This window comes from Sprattus sprattus, assembly GCF_963457725.1.
Source record: "Sprattus sprattus genome assembly, chromosome: 11".
NCBI lineage: Eukaryota > Metazoa > Chordata > Actinopteri > Clupeiformes > Clupeidae > Sprattus > Sprattus sprattus.
The window spans coordinates 7,306,304-7,324,820 of NC_137909.1; the positions used below are offsets into that span (position 1 = coordinate 7,306,304).

The 18,517-nt window shown below is 39.2% G+C and overlaps 3 protein-coding genes across 3 annotated transcripts; 2 read left to right on the forward strand and 1 right to left on the reverse strand.

Moving 5' to 3' along the window:
• The first annotated feature begins 2,218 nt into the window (after nucleotides 1–2,218).
• Nucleotides 2,219–7,362, forward strand: wdr45 (WD repeat domain 45). Its single transcript, XM_080848097.1, has 11 exons — nucleotides 2,219–2,358; nucleotides 2,634–2,755; nucleotides 2,917–2,991; nucleotides 3,095–3,199; nucleotides 3,352–3,457; nucleotides 3,651–3,745; nucleotides 3,841–3,920; nucleotides 4,331–4,539; nucleotides 6,437–6,538; nucleotides 6,803–6,948; nucleotides 7,048–7,362. Exons 2-11 carry the CDS (start codon nucleotides 2,707–2,709, stop codon nucleotides 7,155–7,157), a joined length of 1,077 nt encoding a protein of 358 aa, XP_080704223.1. The 5' UTR covers nucleotides 2,219–2,358; nucleotides 2,634–2,706; the 3' UTR covers nucleotides 7,158–7,362.
• A 3,539-nt stretch (nucleotides 7,363–10,901) lies between these two features.
• LOC308372258 (ras-related protein rab7) lies at nucleotides 10,902–14,793 on the forward strand. Its single transcript, XM_080847406.1, has 6 exons — nucleotides 10,902–11,067; nucleotides 11,718–11,781; nucleotides 11,894–12,020; nucleotides 12,200–12,418; nucleotides 12,603–12,731; nucleotides 13,139–14,793. Exons 2-6 carry the CDS (start codon nucleotides 11,729–11,731, stop codon nucleotides 13,226–13,228), a joined length of 618 nt encoding a protein of 205 aa, XP_080703532.1. The 5' UTR covers nucleotides 10,902–11,067; nucleotides 11,718–11,728; the 3' UTR covers nucleotides 13,229–14,793.
• A 2,635-nt stretch (nucleotides 14,794–17,428) lies between these two features.
• On the reverse strand, nucleotides 17,429–18,328 carry lage3 (L antigen family member 3). Its single transcript, XM_080847968.1, has 3 exons — nucleotides 18,281–18,328; nucleotides 17,922–18,050; nucleotides 17,429–17,798 (listed from the first exon to the last, which is right to left on the reverse strand). The coding sequence occupies exons 1-3, from the start codon at nucleotides 18,325–18,327 to the stop codon at nucleotides 17,687–17,689; spliced, it is 288 nt and encodes a 95-aa protein (XP_080704094.1). The 5' UTR covers nucleotide 18,328; the 3' UTR covers nucleotides 17,429–17,686.
• Between the last annotated feature and the right edge of the window lie 189 nt (nucleotides 18,329–18,517).

Consider the following 18,517-nt stretch of genomic DNA (forward strand, 5'->3'; position numbering starts at 1 on the left):
CTATCTATCTATCTATCTATCTATCTATCTATCTATCTATCTATCTATCTATCTATCTATCTATCTATCTATCTATCTATCTATATATATATCTACAGTCTACAGTGATATGCCTCTACAGTGATATATCTCTGTAACAACTAAGCTGAATTCTAAACACCCTGGAGCATTTTACAGAAAAAGGAGTTTTGATCAATCTGTTCTTTATACTTCCCCCTGTAACCCCACTCTCAACACTGTGTTCATGTTTGTGTTTGTGGGGTTGCTAGATGATGTTACTGTTTCAATTGTGTTTCATTAGCTTTAAAGCAGCTGTGAAAAAAGAATGCCCTGTTTACTTAAACTGAACACTGTGTTTGTGAGGCACTCTGAAATGTGATCCAGCGGAAGAATGGGCACTTGTACCAAGTCTGACCCATTTCATCTTCATGAGCCTCATATGACTGGGGCAACCAGAAGATTAGATGTAAGGCAAAGAGATGTAATCAGCATTTAACAGCCATACTAGAGACTGAACCTGGCAAAAGCATACAAACATGGACACCTAATGTCATCCGAGACTCTTAACAACTGTGTAGTTCTACTGAAAAAAGAGCTAAGACATTCTTCTATTACATGATATCTGTTGATGTTGTTGTTGTTGTAAGTGCAAATAGCTGTGCACATTGCTAATAATAATAATAATAATAATTCATTTTATTTTTAACGCACTTTTCATTCAAAAGAATCTCAGAGTGCCTACATATTAGAAACTAACTATAATAAAAACAATAATATAAAAAATGAGTTAACATAAGCATAATAGAAAACTTAGTGGTGCTAGATTTAACAAAAGGCCAGAAATGCCTTCCTGAATAAAAATGTTTAAGTCCAGCTTTAAAGGAGTCCAGCGTCTGCGTTGCCCTTAGGTGGTCAGGGAGGCTGTTCCATAAGTGTGGTGCTGCCGAGCAAAAGGCCCAGTCGCCCATGGTGCGGAGCTTGGTTTTGGGGACGCGGAGGAGCAAGCTGTTTGAAGACCTGAGGGTGCAGGTGAAGGTTTGGGGAGTAATTCATTCTTGCAGGTAGGGAGGTGCATGCCCATTTATGCATGTATGGATGAGTATCATTGCTATATTATGGAGCAACCTGTTAAACTAAATACTATGTCAATAGTCCATACAATCATAACAGACAATATAATATCAGGTTGCTCTGATTTCCTTCAGAAACAGTTGTCCCTGCTACTTAATTTATTTTGTTGTACCAGGGACATCAACCAATAGTTGTAAAGCTTGAGCCTCTGATGTCATTCACATGCGGGGACAGATGCATCCAAACTGCCAATGGACCTTCAAACTGCCACTAGATGTATATCCACTGGACCTTCAAGCTCAAAACTGGGTTTGGGTTGGGAGTCCAACTTTCATGACCAACTTCACAAGGCTTTCAGTATGAGGTTCTGGCCCTGGGCCCGAGAACTGGCCTCACCCTTTCATGAAGGGATAAGGTGAGTGGATCAGTGCTACTGAAAGAAAGTGGGGCTCATATGACAGAGCATAACATAGAGATGATACTTTCTGTGTTTTCCACTTAGGGGATTTTTGACTTAGAATTAGTATCATTTTTCTTTTTCTTCAATTTTTTGCCTGGAAAAAATGTCTCCATGTCAAAAGAGAACATTGCGGTGGGGACATCTAAACCAGGTCAGAAGATGCCATGTCATGACTTTTAGGCAGGCAGTGAAAACATGATTCAAGCCACTTGTGAAACCAGTCGTAAAGGCACAGTGGAGCAAGTTTACCTTTTTGTTCAGAAAGGTAGTTTATTTTTTAACCATATTTAGAATTATTTTATTTTTGTATATACATTTATTTCCTGCTTTACAACATCGTAATGTTCTTTGGAAAGAGGAGAAAAGACTCAGTCTAGACCTTCATTCAATGTGAGTTGGAATTGTGTTCGCATTGGTATGAGCATTGAGCCTGAGCTAGTCAGACAGCAGTGAAATACGTTTAAATCAACGGTAAGATTGGTCTGGGTGAATCACGTTAATCACAATGGAAATATTTTTAAATTTAATGTTTAATGTTTTAATTATTATTCTTTTATTAAATCTCCGTTACAGCAGATGGCGCAAACATTGGCAGACTGTTTTCGATTCTCTCCGCCACCACTACAGAGCAAGACAAATCTGTGACGTAAACGGACATGTGCAATCGGCAATCTACGTCATTTTTTTAGGAAAACAAAAACAACAGCAGTGAGTTCAGCAGATACAGAGTAGCAGATTTAACGTCCATACTGTGTTTTAATAGCTATTGTTTTAGCAACTGTTTTAATGTGAAACATGAAGCAGACGTTTCTGGCGTCCTCGTGTCGGTGAGAGCCACAAGAATGTTTTCGAAACAATGTAGAACGTAGTGAAAATGATCAGCCTAGGCTACTGTTTTTCAACTAGAAAACTAGCAAGCTAGCAAGCTACTTTTAGTAGACTACAAATGTACTAACATCTAAAACAACTTAAGCATATTTTTAAGCAATGCATTTGAAGATATTGTATCGTGTCGGAAATAACGAATTGACCAGTTAAATGTGAATGAGGTGTACTCACCTATGAACAACTTACAACGTTTTGTCGACGATCTACATTACAGCAACAGCTAAATTTGAAGCTTGTACGCAGTCCCAGAACTTTTTGCTGATAGCAGCTGCCATCAAGAAATAAAGATGTCCCAGCAAAGAGGAGTGAACAGCCTTCAGTTTAATCAAGATCAGAGTAAGTAATGTCGATGCTGTATCTGTGTTTTGTATGTTTGTTTGGAGGGGGAGTTACTGTTAAAATGCTTTTGTCTAACTGTGAAAGTGTAAATGTTTCATTTGTATTCATGGTCAGATTGTCCCATCCATAAGACTCTGATCTGTTCAAATTGTGCTTAGGTTGTTTCTGTTGTGCAATGGAGACTGGTGTTCGCATTTACAATGTGGAGCCCCTTATGGAAAAAGGACATCTTGGTAAGAGAGAAAATGTGATCATGTTTATTGTATTGGCCTCTTTTCTTTTAGTTCTTTTCTCCCTTATATATTCAGTTCTAATGTTTTTTGTAATGGATTTCAGATCACGAACAGGTTGGGAGCGTAGCTCTTTGCTCCATGCTTCATCGCTCGAACTTACTGGCTGTTGTTGGAGGAGGTGTCAACCCAAAATTTTCAGAGATCTCAGGTTTACAGCTTTAGCATCTTTTCATTTGTTGCACAAGTGAACTCATGACTTTGTTATCAAGTTATAAACCTGTGCTGTATCTTTTAATGGATGCCATGAACTTCCATCACATGTGATGCCCTTGTTTACATTATTCATCTACATTACATTAGTGTTGATCTGGGACGACGCACGGGATTCAAGAGATTCCAAGGACAAGTTGGTTTTGGAATTCACTTTCACAAAGCCTGTGCTAGCTGTCCGCATGAGACATGACAAGTAAGTCATAGGTTAGTTTATGATATTAAAATAAGAAAGCTTCTCAAATGAAAATGTATCATCATGTATCAAAAAAAAGATGCTTTTCCAAACACAAGCAATTTTGAAATGTCAGACCAGTTATTTGATTATAACAAGAAAACCTGTACCTTTCTTGATATTGGTCATTATTTGTCTTCTCTGCTTATTACAGGATCATCATTGTCTTGAAAAACAAAATCTATGTGTACAGTTTCCCTGACAACCCTGTGAAGTTGTTTGAATTTGATACCAGAGATAATCCAAAAGGTGCCCAGAATAACCCAGAATAACATTATATTGTATTTTGTCTGGAAATAGTATGTTCCTTTTGTGACGGGCACCCCTTTTAAATTCACTTTCAGGTTTGTGTGACCTATGCCCTAGCCTTGAAAAGCAGTTGCTGGTTTTCCCTGGACACAAGTGTGGAAGTTTACAGCTAGTGGTAATTTAATTTATTCTTTTTTTTTTTGCCCTTAATCGATAGGACAGTAACGGTTTGGACAGGAAATGAGATAGAGATGAGGTGGGGATTGGGAAATGACAGCGGGTCGGATGGTCGGGGCTACTGCTTGTGCCACAGTGCCCCCCAATTTAATTTATTCTGATGTTATAACACATCGTAACATGTCATAGTATGTATGATACAATAAGCAATTTAAAATGTGCTAATACTGATTTCAAAGTTTATGTACCAAAGTATATCATAATTCAGTTCTGTTGCATTATATCTAGTAGTAGTAGGCATGGGACTTACTCCGGGTCCGGTATTATAAATAATACAAGTTATATGTTTGCTGTTGAAAATGGCATCAGTCATTAGAGCTGAAATACTCTCAATACTGTCATACGCAGGATCTATCCAATACCAAACCAGGAACATCCTCTGCACCTTTTACCATCAATGCCCACCAGAGTGAGATTGCCTGCTTGGCACTAAATCAGCCTGGTAGCGTGGCTGCGTCTGCCTCCCGCAAAGGCACTCTTATCCGCCTCTTTGACACCACCACCCGGGACAAGCTAGTAGAACTACGGAGAGGGACAGACCCTGCCACTCTCTATTGGTACAGTCTGTCTTCACATGGCCATATCTGTCCTTCACTCTCCTGATGTAATCCCTATTTTACTCTTCCTGAGTGGATTTGCTTTTTTTCATGACACATAGGTAGAGTTTGGATATACAGCCGCGGAAAAAATTAAGAGACCACTTCAAAATTATCAGTTTCTCTGGTTTTACTATTTATTGGTATGTGTTAAAGTAAAATGTACATTTTAGTTTTATTCTATAACCTACTGGCAACATTCCTACCAAATTTCAAATAAAAATATTGTCATTTAGATCATTTATTTGCAGAAAAATGACAATTGGTCAATATAGCAAAAAAGATGCAGTGTCTTCAGATCTCGAATAATGCAAAGAAAACAAGCTCATATTCATTTTTAAACTACACAATACTAATGCTTTAACTTAGGAAGAGTTCAGAAATCAACATTTGGTGGAATAACCTTGATTTAAAATCACAACTTTCATGTGTCTTGGCATGCTCTCCACCAGTCTTTCACATTGCCGTTGGGTGACTTTATGCTACTCCTGGCGCAAGAATTCAAGCAGCTCGGCTTCTTTTCATGGCTTGTGGCCATCCATCTTCCTATTGATCACATTTCAGAGTTTTTTTTATGGGATTCAGGTCTCGAAATTGGGCTGGCCATGACAGGGTCCTGATCTGGTGATACTCCATCCACACCTTTACTGGCCTGGCTGTGTGGCATGGAGCATTGCCCTGCTGGAAAAAACACTTCTCAGAGTTGGGGAACATTGTCAGAGCAAAAGGAAGCAAGTTTTTCTTCCGGGACAACGTTGTACTTTGCCTGGCTGAGGTTTGTAAAAGACCATAAGGATTGAACCAAAGCGGACTGGAGGGTCTCCTAGTTCGTCTTCTCTGATGAGTCCAATTTTCAGCTTTGCCCAACACATGGTCGTCTGATGGTTAGACGGAGACCTGGAGAGGCCTACAAGCCACAGAGTCTTGCACCTACTGTGAAATTGGACTCATCAGAGAAGACGAACTAGGAGACCCTCCAGTCGGCTTTGGTTCAATCCTTATGGTCTTTTACAAACCTCAGCCAGGCAAAGTACAACGTTGTCCCGGAAGAAAAACTTGCTTCCTTTTGCTCTGACAATGTTCCCCAACTCTGAGAAGTGTTTTTTCCAGCAGGGCAATGCTCCATGCCACACAGCCAGGCCAGTAAAGGTGTGGATGGAGTATCACCAGATCAGGACCCTGTCATGGCCAGCCCAATTTCGAGACCTGAATCCCATAAAAAAAACTCTGAAATGTGATCAAGAGGAAGATGGATGGTCACAAGCCATGAAAAGAAGCCGAGCTGCTTGAATTCTTGCGCCAGGAGTAGCATAAAGTCACCCAACGGCAATGTGAAAGACTGGTGGAGAGCATGCCAAGACACATGAAAGTTGTGATTTTAAATCAAGGTTATTCCACCAAATATTGATTTCTGAACTCTTCCTAAGTTAAAGCATTAGTATTGTGTAGTTTAAAAATGAATATGAGCTTGTTTTCTTTGCATTATTCGAGATCTGAAGACACTGCATCTTTTTTGCTATTTTGACCAATTGTCATTTTTCTGCAAATAAATGATCTAAATGACAATATTTTTATTTGAAATTTGGTAGGAATGTTGCCAGTAGGTTATAGAATAAAACTAAAATGTACATTTTACTTTAACACATACCAATAAATAGTAAAACCAGAGAAACTGATAATTTTGAAGTGGTCTCTTAATTTTTTCCGCGGCTGTATATTTGAAACATAAATAACATAACATGAAAAAAAAAAGTTAAATTCAGTATGATTGTTAGGGAACAGGCCATGGAATATTTAAGGATTGTTTAGCTACAGTATCTTTATAGTTAACCATTCTAACCTATGTTTCTTTCCACAGCATCAACTTCAGTCATGATTCTTCGTTCCTCTGTGCCTCCAGTGACAAGGGAACTGTGCACATTTTTGCTCTTAAAGACACAAAACTCAACCGCCGGTCTGCGTAAGGCATCATTTGTCTTAATCTCATTATTTGTTAGTGAAAATAGCTGTGTGAGATCTAATTATTCTTCAAATGTAAATGAAGACTTATCCTATCAAGGCTTTCCATTTAGTTCATTATATTTTGTGTTGTTATATGTTGTCCCTCATGGCACCCACAGGAGCAGCGCTCTAAAGTGTGTTGTATGCAAATTATTCAATGACAATAAAGGCTTTCTATTTTATTCTATTTGCACATTATTAATCTGCCTATTCTGCCCCTTAGGCTGGCTCGTGTGGGAAAGGTTGGCCCTGTGATTGGTCAATATGTTGACAGCCAGTGGTCTTTAGCCAGCTTCACTGTGCCAGCTGAATGTGCCTGCATCTGTGCTTTTGGGAAGAACACGTCCAAGAATGTGAACTCTGTGATTGGTGAGTTTCTAGACATATTTCTCTTCATTCCGAGAAGACAACTGTGCTGTGATGTTTAATCTCTCATTTAATTCTTCTTCTTTCTTTTTTCTGATGTAGCTATATGTGTCGATGGGACATTCCACAAGTATGTCTTCACCCCTGATGGAAACTGTAATCGGGAAGCTTTTGATGTTTACCTTGACATCTGTGATGACGATGACTTCTGAAATGTAAAACTGTTTGAATTGATGTAAATGATGACAATGACTGCTTCATGGCACAGTTTTATCAGTGCAAGCAAACATTACATTTACAAAGCTGCAAAATTTGAAGCGATGCCTGGAAAAAAGAAGGTTTTGTATGTGTTGTGTGTCGATATATGTTTGTAAACACATGTATATAGCCACAGACTGGATATCAAATAAAAGTGCTTAAAACAATGCCTTTGATCACTGAAAGTGAAAGTGATAATTTTTTGTATTTTTTCTTGGTTTGATATAGAACTGCGTTACACACACTTCACATTTACATTTACATTTAGTTATTAGCAGACGCTTTTATCCAAAGCGACCTACAAGAAAAAGAACAATCAAGCTACGAGCACTAGAGACCTAGTGTAACAATAAATACTATTTTACATAAGAAATAGAAAGAGTGCAGGAATGTAAGTGCAAGTTAAGTAGTAGTAGAAGTGCAAGTTAGGAAGGGAGGCGCTTTCTGAAGAGCTGGATACTCAACACATAATACAGATTCTCTAGACAGCTGAAAATGAATACATTTAAACATACTCCCCATTATATATTATATATATATATTTACATTTTATATGGGTGCTGTTCAGCAGAAGATTTTTTCATAGATTTTTTAAAGCCATTTCATTTTCTTATGGACCTTCTGTCTAATCGTTCTCTACGCCTCTACGTCGTCAGTGAGTGAGTGGATACCCATTGGTATGGCAGTATGTGAGAGGCCGTTTAAAGAAGAAATGACTGAAACACTTGAAAGCCGGATGTCTGTTCATTGTAAGAGGAAGACAGAGGCTACATCTAGCCTAGTATCTCAGCACACAAAATGTGTCAACCGTTACTTTTTAATTGTTTTATAACACCACCAACCATTAAGTATTATTGCAAATACTGACTATGTTGATTTTTTTCAAACACTTCCTATGCTGTCTTGAAGGAATTTAATAGTTAAAACTTGGGGCCCATGCAAGAACTCTACTCACAAATATTATCCGCCAATGTGGAGGCGCGGAGGTGAGAGAGTACAGTTTTACTGGAGTCTTTACGTCAGCACCTAATTGTTATTCTTCAACAGTTTGAAGACTTAGAGAAAGTAATACAACCGTCATCGTACAACTAACAGCAGAACATATTCATTTATGTGTGGATCTCAGGTTTTATAGTTTATTTTGGATTAATCGCCATACTATTTTTTACCATCAACAGCTTTCTCTCATGGATTAATTGCGGTGTTAATCAAAATGTTCTATCAAGCCCATCAATATGGAATCCCAAATACCAACACCTGTCACTAAAAAATATATGAAATGTCAGGTTTATGTTTATCAATTGCATGTACTTGTTTCAAGGGAATTGTGTGTATTCCAAAAAACTGCATGAAACATGTAATTAGTGTATGTGCAAAAGTAAGTGGACCCCCAGCTGCATTTGTAAAGTCAAGTAGGTTACAGATTCGGTGAAACAAATTTGGATGCTTAATTAGTCAATTAAGCAAACCAATCAAATGAGACATTGTTAGGAAAAGGTTTGGGCAACACAGATTAAAAGAGAGAGGAAACCAACCAAACTACAACCAAACTAAAGGTGTACCCACACAGACCAACAATGCCAAGAGGAAAGGAGATATCCGAGGACATCAGGAAGAAGGTACTGACAGCCCATCAGCCTGGGGAAAGCTATAAGATCATCTCCAAAAGGTTCCAGCTCCATCCATCCACTGGCAGACAAATAATGTACAAATGGAGGGCATTCAACATGACCGCGACTCTGCCTAGAAGCGGACGCCCATCAAGACTATCACCAAAAAGCACCAGAAGAAGAATAAATCAGGTAATAGCCAACCCACAGATCACCTCTAATGAGTTGTGGACCTATCTGTCAGCATCTGGGGTAAATGTACATGCATCCACAATCAGACGAAATCTGAATAGACATGACATTCATGCTCGGGTTGCTAAAAGGAAGCCTCTGCTCTCAAGAAAGAACAAAGCTGCTCATTTCAACTTTGCCAGAGAGCACTTGGGCAAACCAGAGGCCTTCTGGAAGTCAATTCTCTGGACAGATGAGTCCAAGATAGAATTATTTGGTCACGATCAAAACCGCTTTGTTTGGAGAAAATGTGTAGACCCATGTACATTTATCCCAGTGTGGGTTGGCTTTTACCTGATTTATTATTTTTATGGTGTTTCTTAGTGATGATATTGATGGGCGTCATGGGTCATGTTGAATGCCCTCCATTTGTACATTATTTGTCTAACAGTGGATGGATGGAGCTGGAATATTTTGGAGATGGTCTTATAGCTTTCCCAAGACTGATGGGCTGTCAGTACCTTCTTCCTGATGTCCTCAGATATCTCCTTTCCTCTCGGCATTGTTGATCTGTGTGGGTACACCTTGGCACTACAGTAGTTTGGTTGGTTTCCATATTATTGCTGCCGACAACATGTTTTTCTGTTCCTACTCTCTTAACCCCTGTAACAGTAACCCTATGAGCACACTGTATACCCAAAAACAGCTTTTTGGGTATACAGTGTGCTCATAGGGTTACTGTTACAGGGGTTAGGAGAGTAGGAACAGAAAAACATGTTGTCGGCAGCAATAATATATATTGCATATAAATGCTAGCATAGGGTATGGTGTGCGGCCGTATACGGTGGTAATGGGTGCTTGTGGGCCGAGGGTTTCTTTAGTTAGATCGGGTGGAGAGACTACAGCGTCCCATAGCGAAGATAGTCTAGACTAGGAGAGGAAGAAAGACAGAGTGAGTGGGTAGAGTTTGGATGTCCATATGCGTAGATGAGAAGTGGAGAAGAATGCCCTTTACAGAAGTGCCCGCCCCACTTGACTTTAATTGTTTTGTGGGTGGTTTGATAAGCTGCAGACTGAAGGTAGCCAATACTAAAGGATATTAAATTGCCCACTTTTGAACATTGCATCACAGTCAACAGTTATGTGTAGATTTGTCTGTATTGTTTTGCTTCCTCATGACTACTCCCTATTTCATGATGGGTTTTAATAAATCAGTGCTTGTATTAAACAGGTTATTTGAACCTCTTGACATGTGGACAACGATTTAAAGGAGAAGATGGACATTTTGGAAAAGTTTGGACATGTCTTAAGGAAACATCAGAATAACATCACTAGAATATCAGCAAGGTAGACTCCCGACAGCGGCAAGAGACGAAGGGGACGTCCTTAGTAAACATAGCGAAGGACTTTATTGAAAAAAGCTAAATAACTAGGGAAGTCCACGGAAGAGGTAGATCTACTAGCAAAGGATAGGGATAGGTGGAAGTCCAGCGTGTTGGCCCTACACGGCTACATGCCACTAGGCATACTTTTACATAAGAAATAGAAAGAGGGCAGGAATGTTACTACTGTATGCACAAGTTAAGTACTAGTAGAAGTGCAAGTTAGGAAGGGAGGTGCTCTCTGAAGAGTTGGATATTCAAGTGTAAGTTAGGAAGGGATGTGGTCTTTGAAGAGTTGGATATTCAACACATATTTTAGATTGTCTAGAGACAGCTGGAAATGAATACATATAAACACACTCCCCATTATATATTATGTATATTTACATTTTTAATTGGTGCTGTTAAGCAGCAGAATGAAACACCAGAGTTTTGCCATAGATTTCACCCATTTCTTGTTGATCTTCCGTCTAATGGGAGGGCCCTTACGATGCAACGTCAAAGCCCCGTGACTTCACAGCCATATTGAGAAAAGCACAACAAAAGCGGATGTTCCTGGCTGGCAGTTTTATTTCAGCAACGTTTTAAACTATTTCTTTACATCCACGTTGTGTCTTAGGCAGACAATCAAGTGATAGAGTTGGTCGGCTGTACTCTTACAACGGAGTTATCATCGGAGAGGTGCAATCTTTGAACAAAAGGTATTTTTTCAAAACTCAAGACAAGTTTGTTAGAAATATATTGTCAGCTAGCTAATGCAGAAACTGGCCAGTTAAAACGTTAGGTAACCTAGGGTATACAACCCACTTTATCACGGGTGAATTCAGAATGTCTATGACGATACTTTAATTTGATGTGGTAACGTTGTGTTTATCTAATTGCTGAGCCAAGGTTATCGTTAACATCAGTACACTGATGAAACCATTGGATTGGTGGTCAATTTTTCGGCTAGCGCCGAGTAAGCTTGTTCGCTAGCCAATAAGCTAGACATTGCTAATTGGGCAGGTAGCTAGGTAAACATGTTTCTTTTGCAAATATTTGTGCCCTGGCTACATAGCTGGAAACCGCCAATATACATTTCTTTAATATATTATGTGTAATAACCTCCTTTGATTTCATGAGGAAGCGTAATAGTGAATGTTACCAAACGTCAGTTAAAGCACTTGAGAAATGTTTCTCCACGAACTAGGGTGAATTTACCTATAATTATCTGCCATAGTCTTAGCCCTGCTACAGTTAGGAAAGAAGGCTAATTTGTGTAGCGTATTTAAAGTTTGGTAATTGTACCTTTCGGTAAGGTGCAAGGATAGCAATGCTATAGTGAAATGTAATTATATTTATCTTATCCTAGTTGGGTCCGTCATGGCCTCGAGAAAGAAGGTGCTCTTGAAAGTGATAATCCTCGGAGACTCGGGGTGAGTGGATTGATGTTGCTGGGCCTGATGTTGCTTATTTAATTGGCTAAAAGGTAGCTGTTCTGTTGTTGCTGCTGTAATGTTGTCTATAAAAAATATGTATGGTTTACAGGGTTGGAAAAACATCACTGATGAACCAGTATGTTAATAAGAAGTTTAGCAACCAGTACAAAGCCACCATTGGTGCAGATTTCCTCACCAAGGAAGTAATGGTGGATGACAGGCTTGTCACTATGCAGGTTTGTTTTTGAATTTGATAAGCGTCTTTAAAAATCAAGTTACATTTTTAAAATGGTTTGTCAAAAATGAATACAAAAATATTCACTTATTTTAATTTTATACAGATTTTGGTTGCATAAGTCTAGATTTGATCATTTGCTTTGATGATCTAATTTTATCTCCTGATTTTATGAGCCAGATCTGGGACACAGCCGGACAAGAACGATTTCAGTCACTGGGTGTGGCGTTTTATCGTGGGGCTGATTGCTGTGTATTGGTCTACGATGTCACTGCACCCAACACGTTCAAAACCCTTGACAGCTGGCGGGACGAGTTCCTTATCCAAGCCAGCCCGCGAGATCCAGAGAACTTCCCCTTTGTGGTACTTGGCAACAAAATTGACCTAGAGAATCGGCAGGTCTGTGTCTCCCTTGTGACTACAACAAAATGCTATGCACATTTTTTTCACATTTGTCTCATTTATATCAGGCCCGTCATTGAAAACATTCAGTCTGGCAAACATCTAAAACATGACTTTTTATTAAGACACCATTTCCACCTGAAATGAGAAGGTAGTAGTTCTTATACTTGTATTCCTGCAGGTGACAACAAAGCGAGCGCAGGCATGGTGTCAGAGCAAGAACAGTATCCCGTACTTTGAGACCAGTGCCAAAGAGGCTATCAATGTCGAACAAGCTTTCCAGACCATCGCCCGAAATGCCCTTAAACAGGTACAGTTTTCACCCTTGAGGGTTGGTTGCAACGTCAAATGTTATTTTAAAAAAGTACCTGGTTTAACAGGTTTGGTTCCTCGCGCTGGAGTTGGCAGTGTTAAATAGCGGCTCGCATATGTGTGTACAGTTCTCTTTTTGTGGAAATATCAGTGTAACTTCAACCCCAGCTCTGGCCCTAACTCCACACACTGCATCATTTTGAAGAATGTTAAAAAGTGGGCAAGGTGTGGAGCTTGGGCATGAAGTGCTGTGAAATGAGTCTCGGTCAGTTAATGAAAATGAGACTCGCACTCATTGAAGCGTTTCATCACAGTACAGTCATATAATTTAGTTTAAAGGTCAAATAACACATTTGAGTGTGCTGTACCTTTTAATATTCCAACGCTTTTTTTTCACCTTTACAGGAAACACAGGTAGAGACGTACGATTTCCCAGACCAGATCAAACTGAGAGATGACAGACCCACCTCCTCAAGCGAAGGCTGCAGCTGCTGAGAAGGGACAGGGACGGATGAGCGGTCCGGGCGGATGGCAAGAACACTGGGGGAGGGGGAAGAGGCCAGTGCATGGGTGGATTCCCCTCACCAATACTCCCATATGCAAACATTCAAATTTAAAAACAACAAAGATTGCATATTTTCTTAACTTCCCTACCTATGTAAAGATCACATAGGACAGAAACCAGTTGCACAGCATCACTTTTATTATACTACTCTAGATAAACATGTTTCTATTAAATATACATCATATGTGATAGTCATTATATTATTGTCAGTATTGTTATGTTTTTTTTTTTTCTCTCTCTCCCCATCTCATGACATCAGTGCTTAAGGTATGGGCAGGCAGTCTTCAGCAATCATTTGCCTGTCTGCTTGCCTCTGTGTGTCTTATGTGTGCCTTCCATCTTCTGAGGTAGCACTAGGCAGGTGTTACTCTGCCTTATTATGTTCTTATTTCTTGTTTGCCAAATATGTTTTGTCACCCATACAAACTCAAACCCTCTTCCATCAACACTGCCCTTCCGAAAAGAAATAGTTCCAACAGCACTGTTCAATTGCAGACAAGCATATTGCTTTCATAGGAGACACATGCACAGTTGCCATTTCAGGTACAAATAAGCATCTTAAATGTGGGGGAAATGCTTGTGGAAAAGAAACTCTAAATAAATACTCCACATAGCTCTGTTTCTTTGAGCTGGTTTGCTACCTGACTGCATAACAGAGCTGATGGGTGGGGGTTGTTTGAATCGTTTTTAGGGGCCTTTGACCCGACAGTGGCCTATTGAGAACTTGGTTCCTAGATTGGGATAACCTATTTGGCATCTGGTTGGGTGGTGTGTGTGTGTGTGTGTGTGTGTGTGTGTTCTAGCTGTTCAGTCTAAACTCCAATCAATCAGGCTTGAAACTGTGGAACAGTATATCGTGGAGTTTATTTAGAATTAAGTCTTGCCCCTTAATGAATGTATCTTTTTCTGAATCAATAGCAGCCATATCATATGGAAGAACACTGAAATCTTTAAAATGATATTCCTTGACCGACTTCTGTCCATTTGTTTTTGACAGAACACCTTTGTATTTTTACATCTAACATGTAAGAACACACAATGTTCTCAGGAGCACTCACCTTAAGACCAAATGCTTCAGACGTTGATCATCTAATTCCCTCAGTGTTTTACCACCTGTCCTGTTGTTTGGTGTGGTGCATCGTCACCACAGAGTCGACATGTTATTTAGTATGTCCATTTTGACTGGATTTTAAAGGCCTGGGTGAAATCAGTACTCTGACAAAAAAAAAAACACTGATAAAATTCCTTGGGACCCCAGTCTGTTAAATTTCTGTTTTGATTAGCCTTTTGTTACATCCTGTCAACCGGTCACATAAATATATACAGATAATAGCAAAATTAAGATGACTCACATCAATGCCTATTACAGAAACACATTGTGTGTATGTGTACATGTGTACATCTTTGGGGTCACCTACACAAAAATTAGATCCATCATGTTTAATCAACTGTCATTTTCTCAACCAAGCAGCAAAAATAAATGTTTCCATAAGGACTGTGTCATGGTGGTCTCATTTCCTCCTTTGATGCTGCTAGACTCACACTTACTTTAGTCAGAGCTACTTTAAGCACATGAAAAATGTGTACGGTCAATCTCTTGTTCTGTTTGTAACCAGCCATCAACCTATTAATTCTTTCAGACAACTATGAACACAGCAATGTAACATCTTGTGATTGCACTATATCAATAAGCCACACTTTCCTCACACAAACATCGCCCATACAAACACTGTAAATTAAACGAAAGGATGGAACCACCAACCCCTTGGGCAGGGCACAAATTTAAGACTGGAGGATCCTAACCCTCCACCTCCTGGGTGATACTTACTGCAGGGATGCGCAACACTGTGAGCCACTGGTCCTAATAGAAATCTCTCTCTTAAATCTTTATTACTGCTTACAGTTTTTTACAATTGCTAAAACACATTCTTGAAACAGTCACTCATTTTCTCTAAACTCTGAACACAAAACCTCATCTTCAAGCACTATTTACAAAACCTCTGAATCCTCTTGCAAAATGAAACTTTCGCCTCAAAACAGTTTTACCTGTGCTCAAAATCAAACACTGCTGTCAAATCATAAACAAAGTGTTCAAAACGATATACACTTTCAAGCAGTCAGTAAACAATACACCAAAAAATATAAAACACACTGTTCAAAACATATAGTTCTCAGGGAGAAGTACATTTTTTTTTTTACCTCAAAACAAATTTCATATTTATCTATCATTGACTTTTGATGAATGATAACATGTTCTCTCATAGTAGCTATACAAATGTATCAGAAATTACTACTTTGCTTTGCTCTAATTTGTGCGGGTTCTTTCTCCTTCTTGTACCCCTATAGTACTGTACCCTGCATCTCACTACTCACAACTCACTCTTGTTCTTTGTTGATATGAACCTGCAACCAGTCAAAATCTATTGAGCAATCAGTACTGTTACTGTACCAAATAGAAAGCACAATGTTCAGGGCCATACAACTTGTTTACGTATTGTCCTTACACAGCCTACAATGCACTGTAGGCCTACTACAATATACTGTACACTACCACAGTAAAAGGGACACAAATCAAAGGAGTCAACGTGGTGTTTACTTGTCCTCCTCCCCTCACATTGTTTCTTTTATTCATTCTCAGACTTTCTCCTTCCCACTTTCAACAACCTGTTTGCTCCCTAAACTGGCTCATATTGGTTGTGTCACATCATTTGATACAAGTTAAATCAATTTTGAGTGGTTCGGTTCAATCAATGACATTTGTTCTCTATTTGTATTTGATTGTTGCCACTTGTGTTTACCTGTATGGATGACATGAATTAGAATGTGTTTTAAGACTGAGAATGTGTTTAGAGTTTTGCTGAAAAGTCTAAGTGAGGCCTGCAAATTGTGTTTTACCATGAGAAATAGTTTAAGGTATTGACAACAGACTGCACAATTAGCTTCAGGAGTTCAGGCAACTGAGAACTTTGTTCAGCCAGTGGGTTTTAGTGTTTTAGCAATTGTAAAAAAAAACTTAATTCAAATGAAGTGGCACAGAACTGTTTGCCACTTTATGTATGCTAATAGGTTTTCCCTGACTGACAAATGTATGAACGTATCTGCTTGCTTTAGAGTCTCCCTGCTTCCCCTCCAGTCCCCCTTCCCCTCTTTCCGTCACTTTAATAGGCCAGCCTCAGACGTTTCATAAAGTGCCTTGAGGCATCAATTGTAAACTAGAAAATGCATTTCCTAAAGGAAATACCAGTGCATGAAATGCAAAAGTTAAGAAAGGAAGAAGAAAAGAAAGAAGAGTGAAAGAAGGAAAGAAGAAAGGAAAGAAGAGTGGAAGAAGGAAAGAAGAAAGGAGAGAAGAGAGGAAGAAGGAAAGAAGAGTGGAAGAAGGAAAGAAGAGAGGAAGAAGGAAAGAAGAGTGAAAGAAGAAAAGAAAGAGGAGTGAAGAAAGGAAAGAAGAGTGAAAGAAAGAAGAAAGGAAAGAAGAGTGAAAGAAGGAAAGAATAGTTGAAGAAGGAAAGAAGCGTGAAAGAAGGAAAGAAGAAAGGAGAGTGATGAAAGGAAAGAAGAGTGGAAGAAGGAAAGAAGAGTGAACAGGAGTGGCTCTGGATAAAGAGAAAAAGAGAGTAAAAATGGAGTGAAGAAGAGAGATTGAGTGTGAGAGAAAGTAGACTGAGAGAGATAGAGAGAAAGATGGAGAGAAAAAAAAGTAGAGAATGGAAGTGTCTTAATGTTCCTAGTTACAGTTAAATTGAGAGGGACAGAGAATGGATTGGATTTGGCGCAGGTGTCAGTGAAGCACAGGTGCAAGCCAGTTTAAAGACCCTATTATGATGTCATAATGGCCCAATGTAAGTCAATGGGAAAATTTAGATTCGTTTTTATTTAATATCTTAAAAAGTATAAAAGTTTAGAAAAGTGAAAAATACATAGCATAAGTGTCCTTTACAAGACCTACGCGACAAAGTTTGAACGAAGTTTGTAAGTTACGCGGTTCGAGCTGAATTAATCACATAAAAAGGTAAGAAGAATAAGAAGAAAATGACTAGGAATAACAATACAGGGCATTTCATGCACTGTAATGATGAAATACTCTTGAAAAACAATATGACAATTGAGACTGAGAATTTATGACATTTTATGATAGTAAAACACTTTTTATCCCCGTTGTAAGTTATACATTTAGCCCAAGTGTGTCAAGATCCATTTAGGGACCAACAGATACAGTCAAATAGGCCATTACCCATGTAATGTTGCTGGGCACAACCGTGAGTATATCAAGGCTGCATTGACCGTGCAGAAAACGACATCTGACCAGCAGCGCCTCATCAACTTCCTTTGGCATTCACGTGCCAGCGGTCTACTGCCTTTCGGTACTTTCTCCTCTCACAGGCTTACTAGGATAACGGGGGTCCAAACTCTTTCATCGTTTCCATTACCAAGGCCAGATGATCCATGAATGATCCAACTGAGACGCGTAGAACGCGAGCCTCATCTGCGGTCCATCGCCTAAAATAGATAAACATGGGCATAAAAATGTAGACCATGGTTCAAAACGTGAGAAGAACAATACAGTAACATTGGCTACAAACAAGATAAGGTTAAAAAAAGAATGTGAAACGGATGACTCACACTGATAACACGTTGCCCACTGCCGCAAGTTCCTTGTTAATTCCTCCTTTTCTTGGCTCACGATCCGGTGACAGAGAATTCAGAGCGATGGAAGCCTCACGTTCAGAGGGGAAGGGGACGTCCAAGTTACTGAAGGCAAGTCAAGGCAGCCAATAACGGTTTAATCACCTATGGTTTTCTCAGGAGCTGAAAACACATCAAATGAGACACTCAATGTATCCAATATTCAGCTAGCATTTCATCTGACGAGAGTTTTCTGTAAAAGGTAAACATTCAGGTTACAAGTGACATTGAAGTTCAAATTAAAAATGGTAGCTATTTACACAATTTCTTAGTAGTAGGCTTCTGTAAAAAGATACAATCCCAACATTTGCTGAGCATGGTTCCCAGACACATCTTTCGCCATTTTCTTCTTCTTCTTTAACACATTGGCGGATATTGACTTTAAGCTCATATCGCCACCTACTGGTTTTTGACTATCATTGGCAAGCTATTCTTTATTTCTGGGGGTACGGATTCACTCTAGTAAAACATTTTAAAAATATGTTTTTGTGATTTAACCTATCCCTGATCCAATCCATTTCATTTCCCTGTAG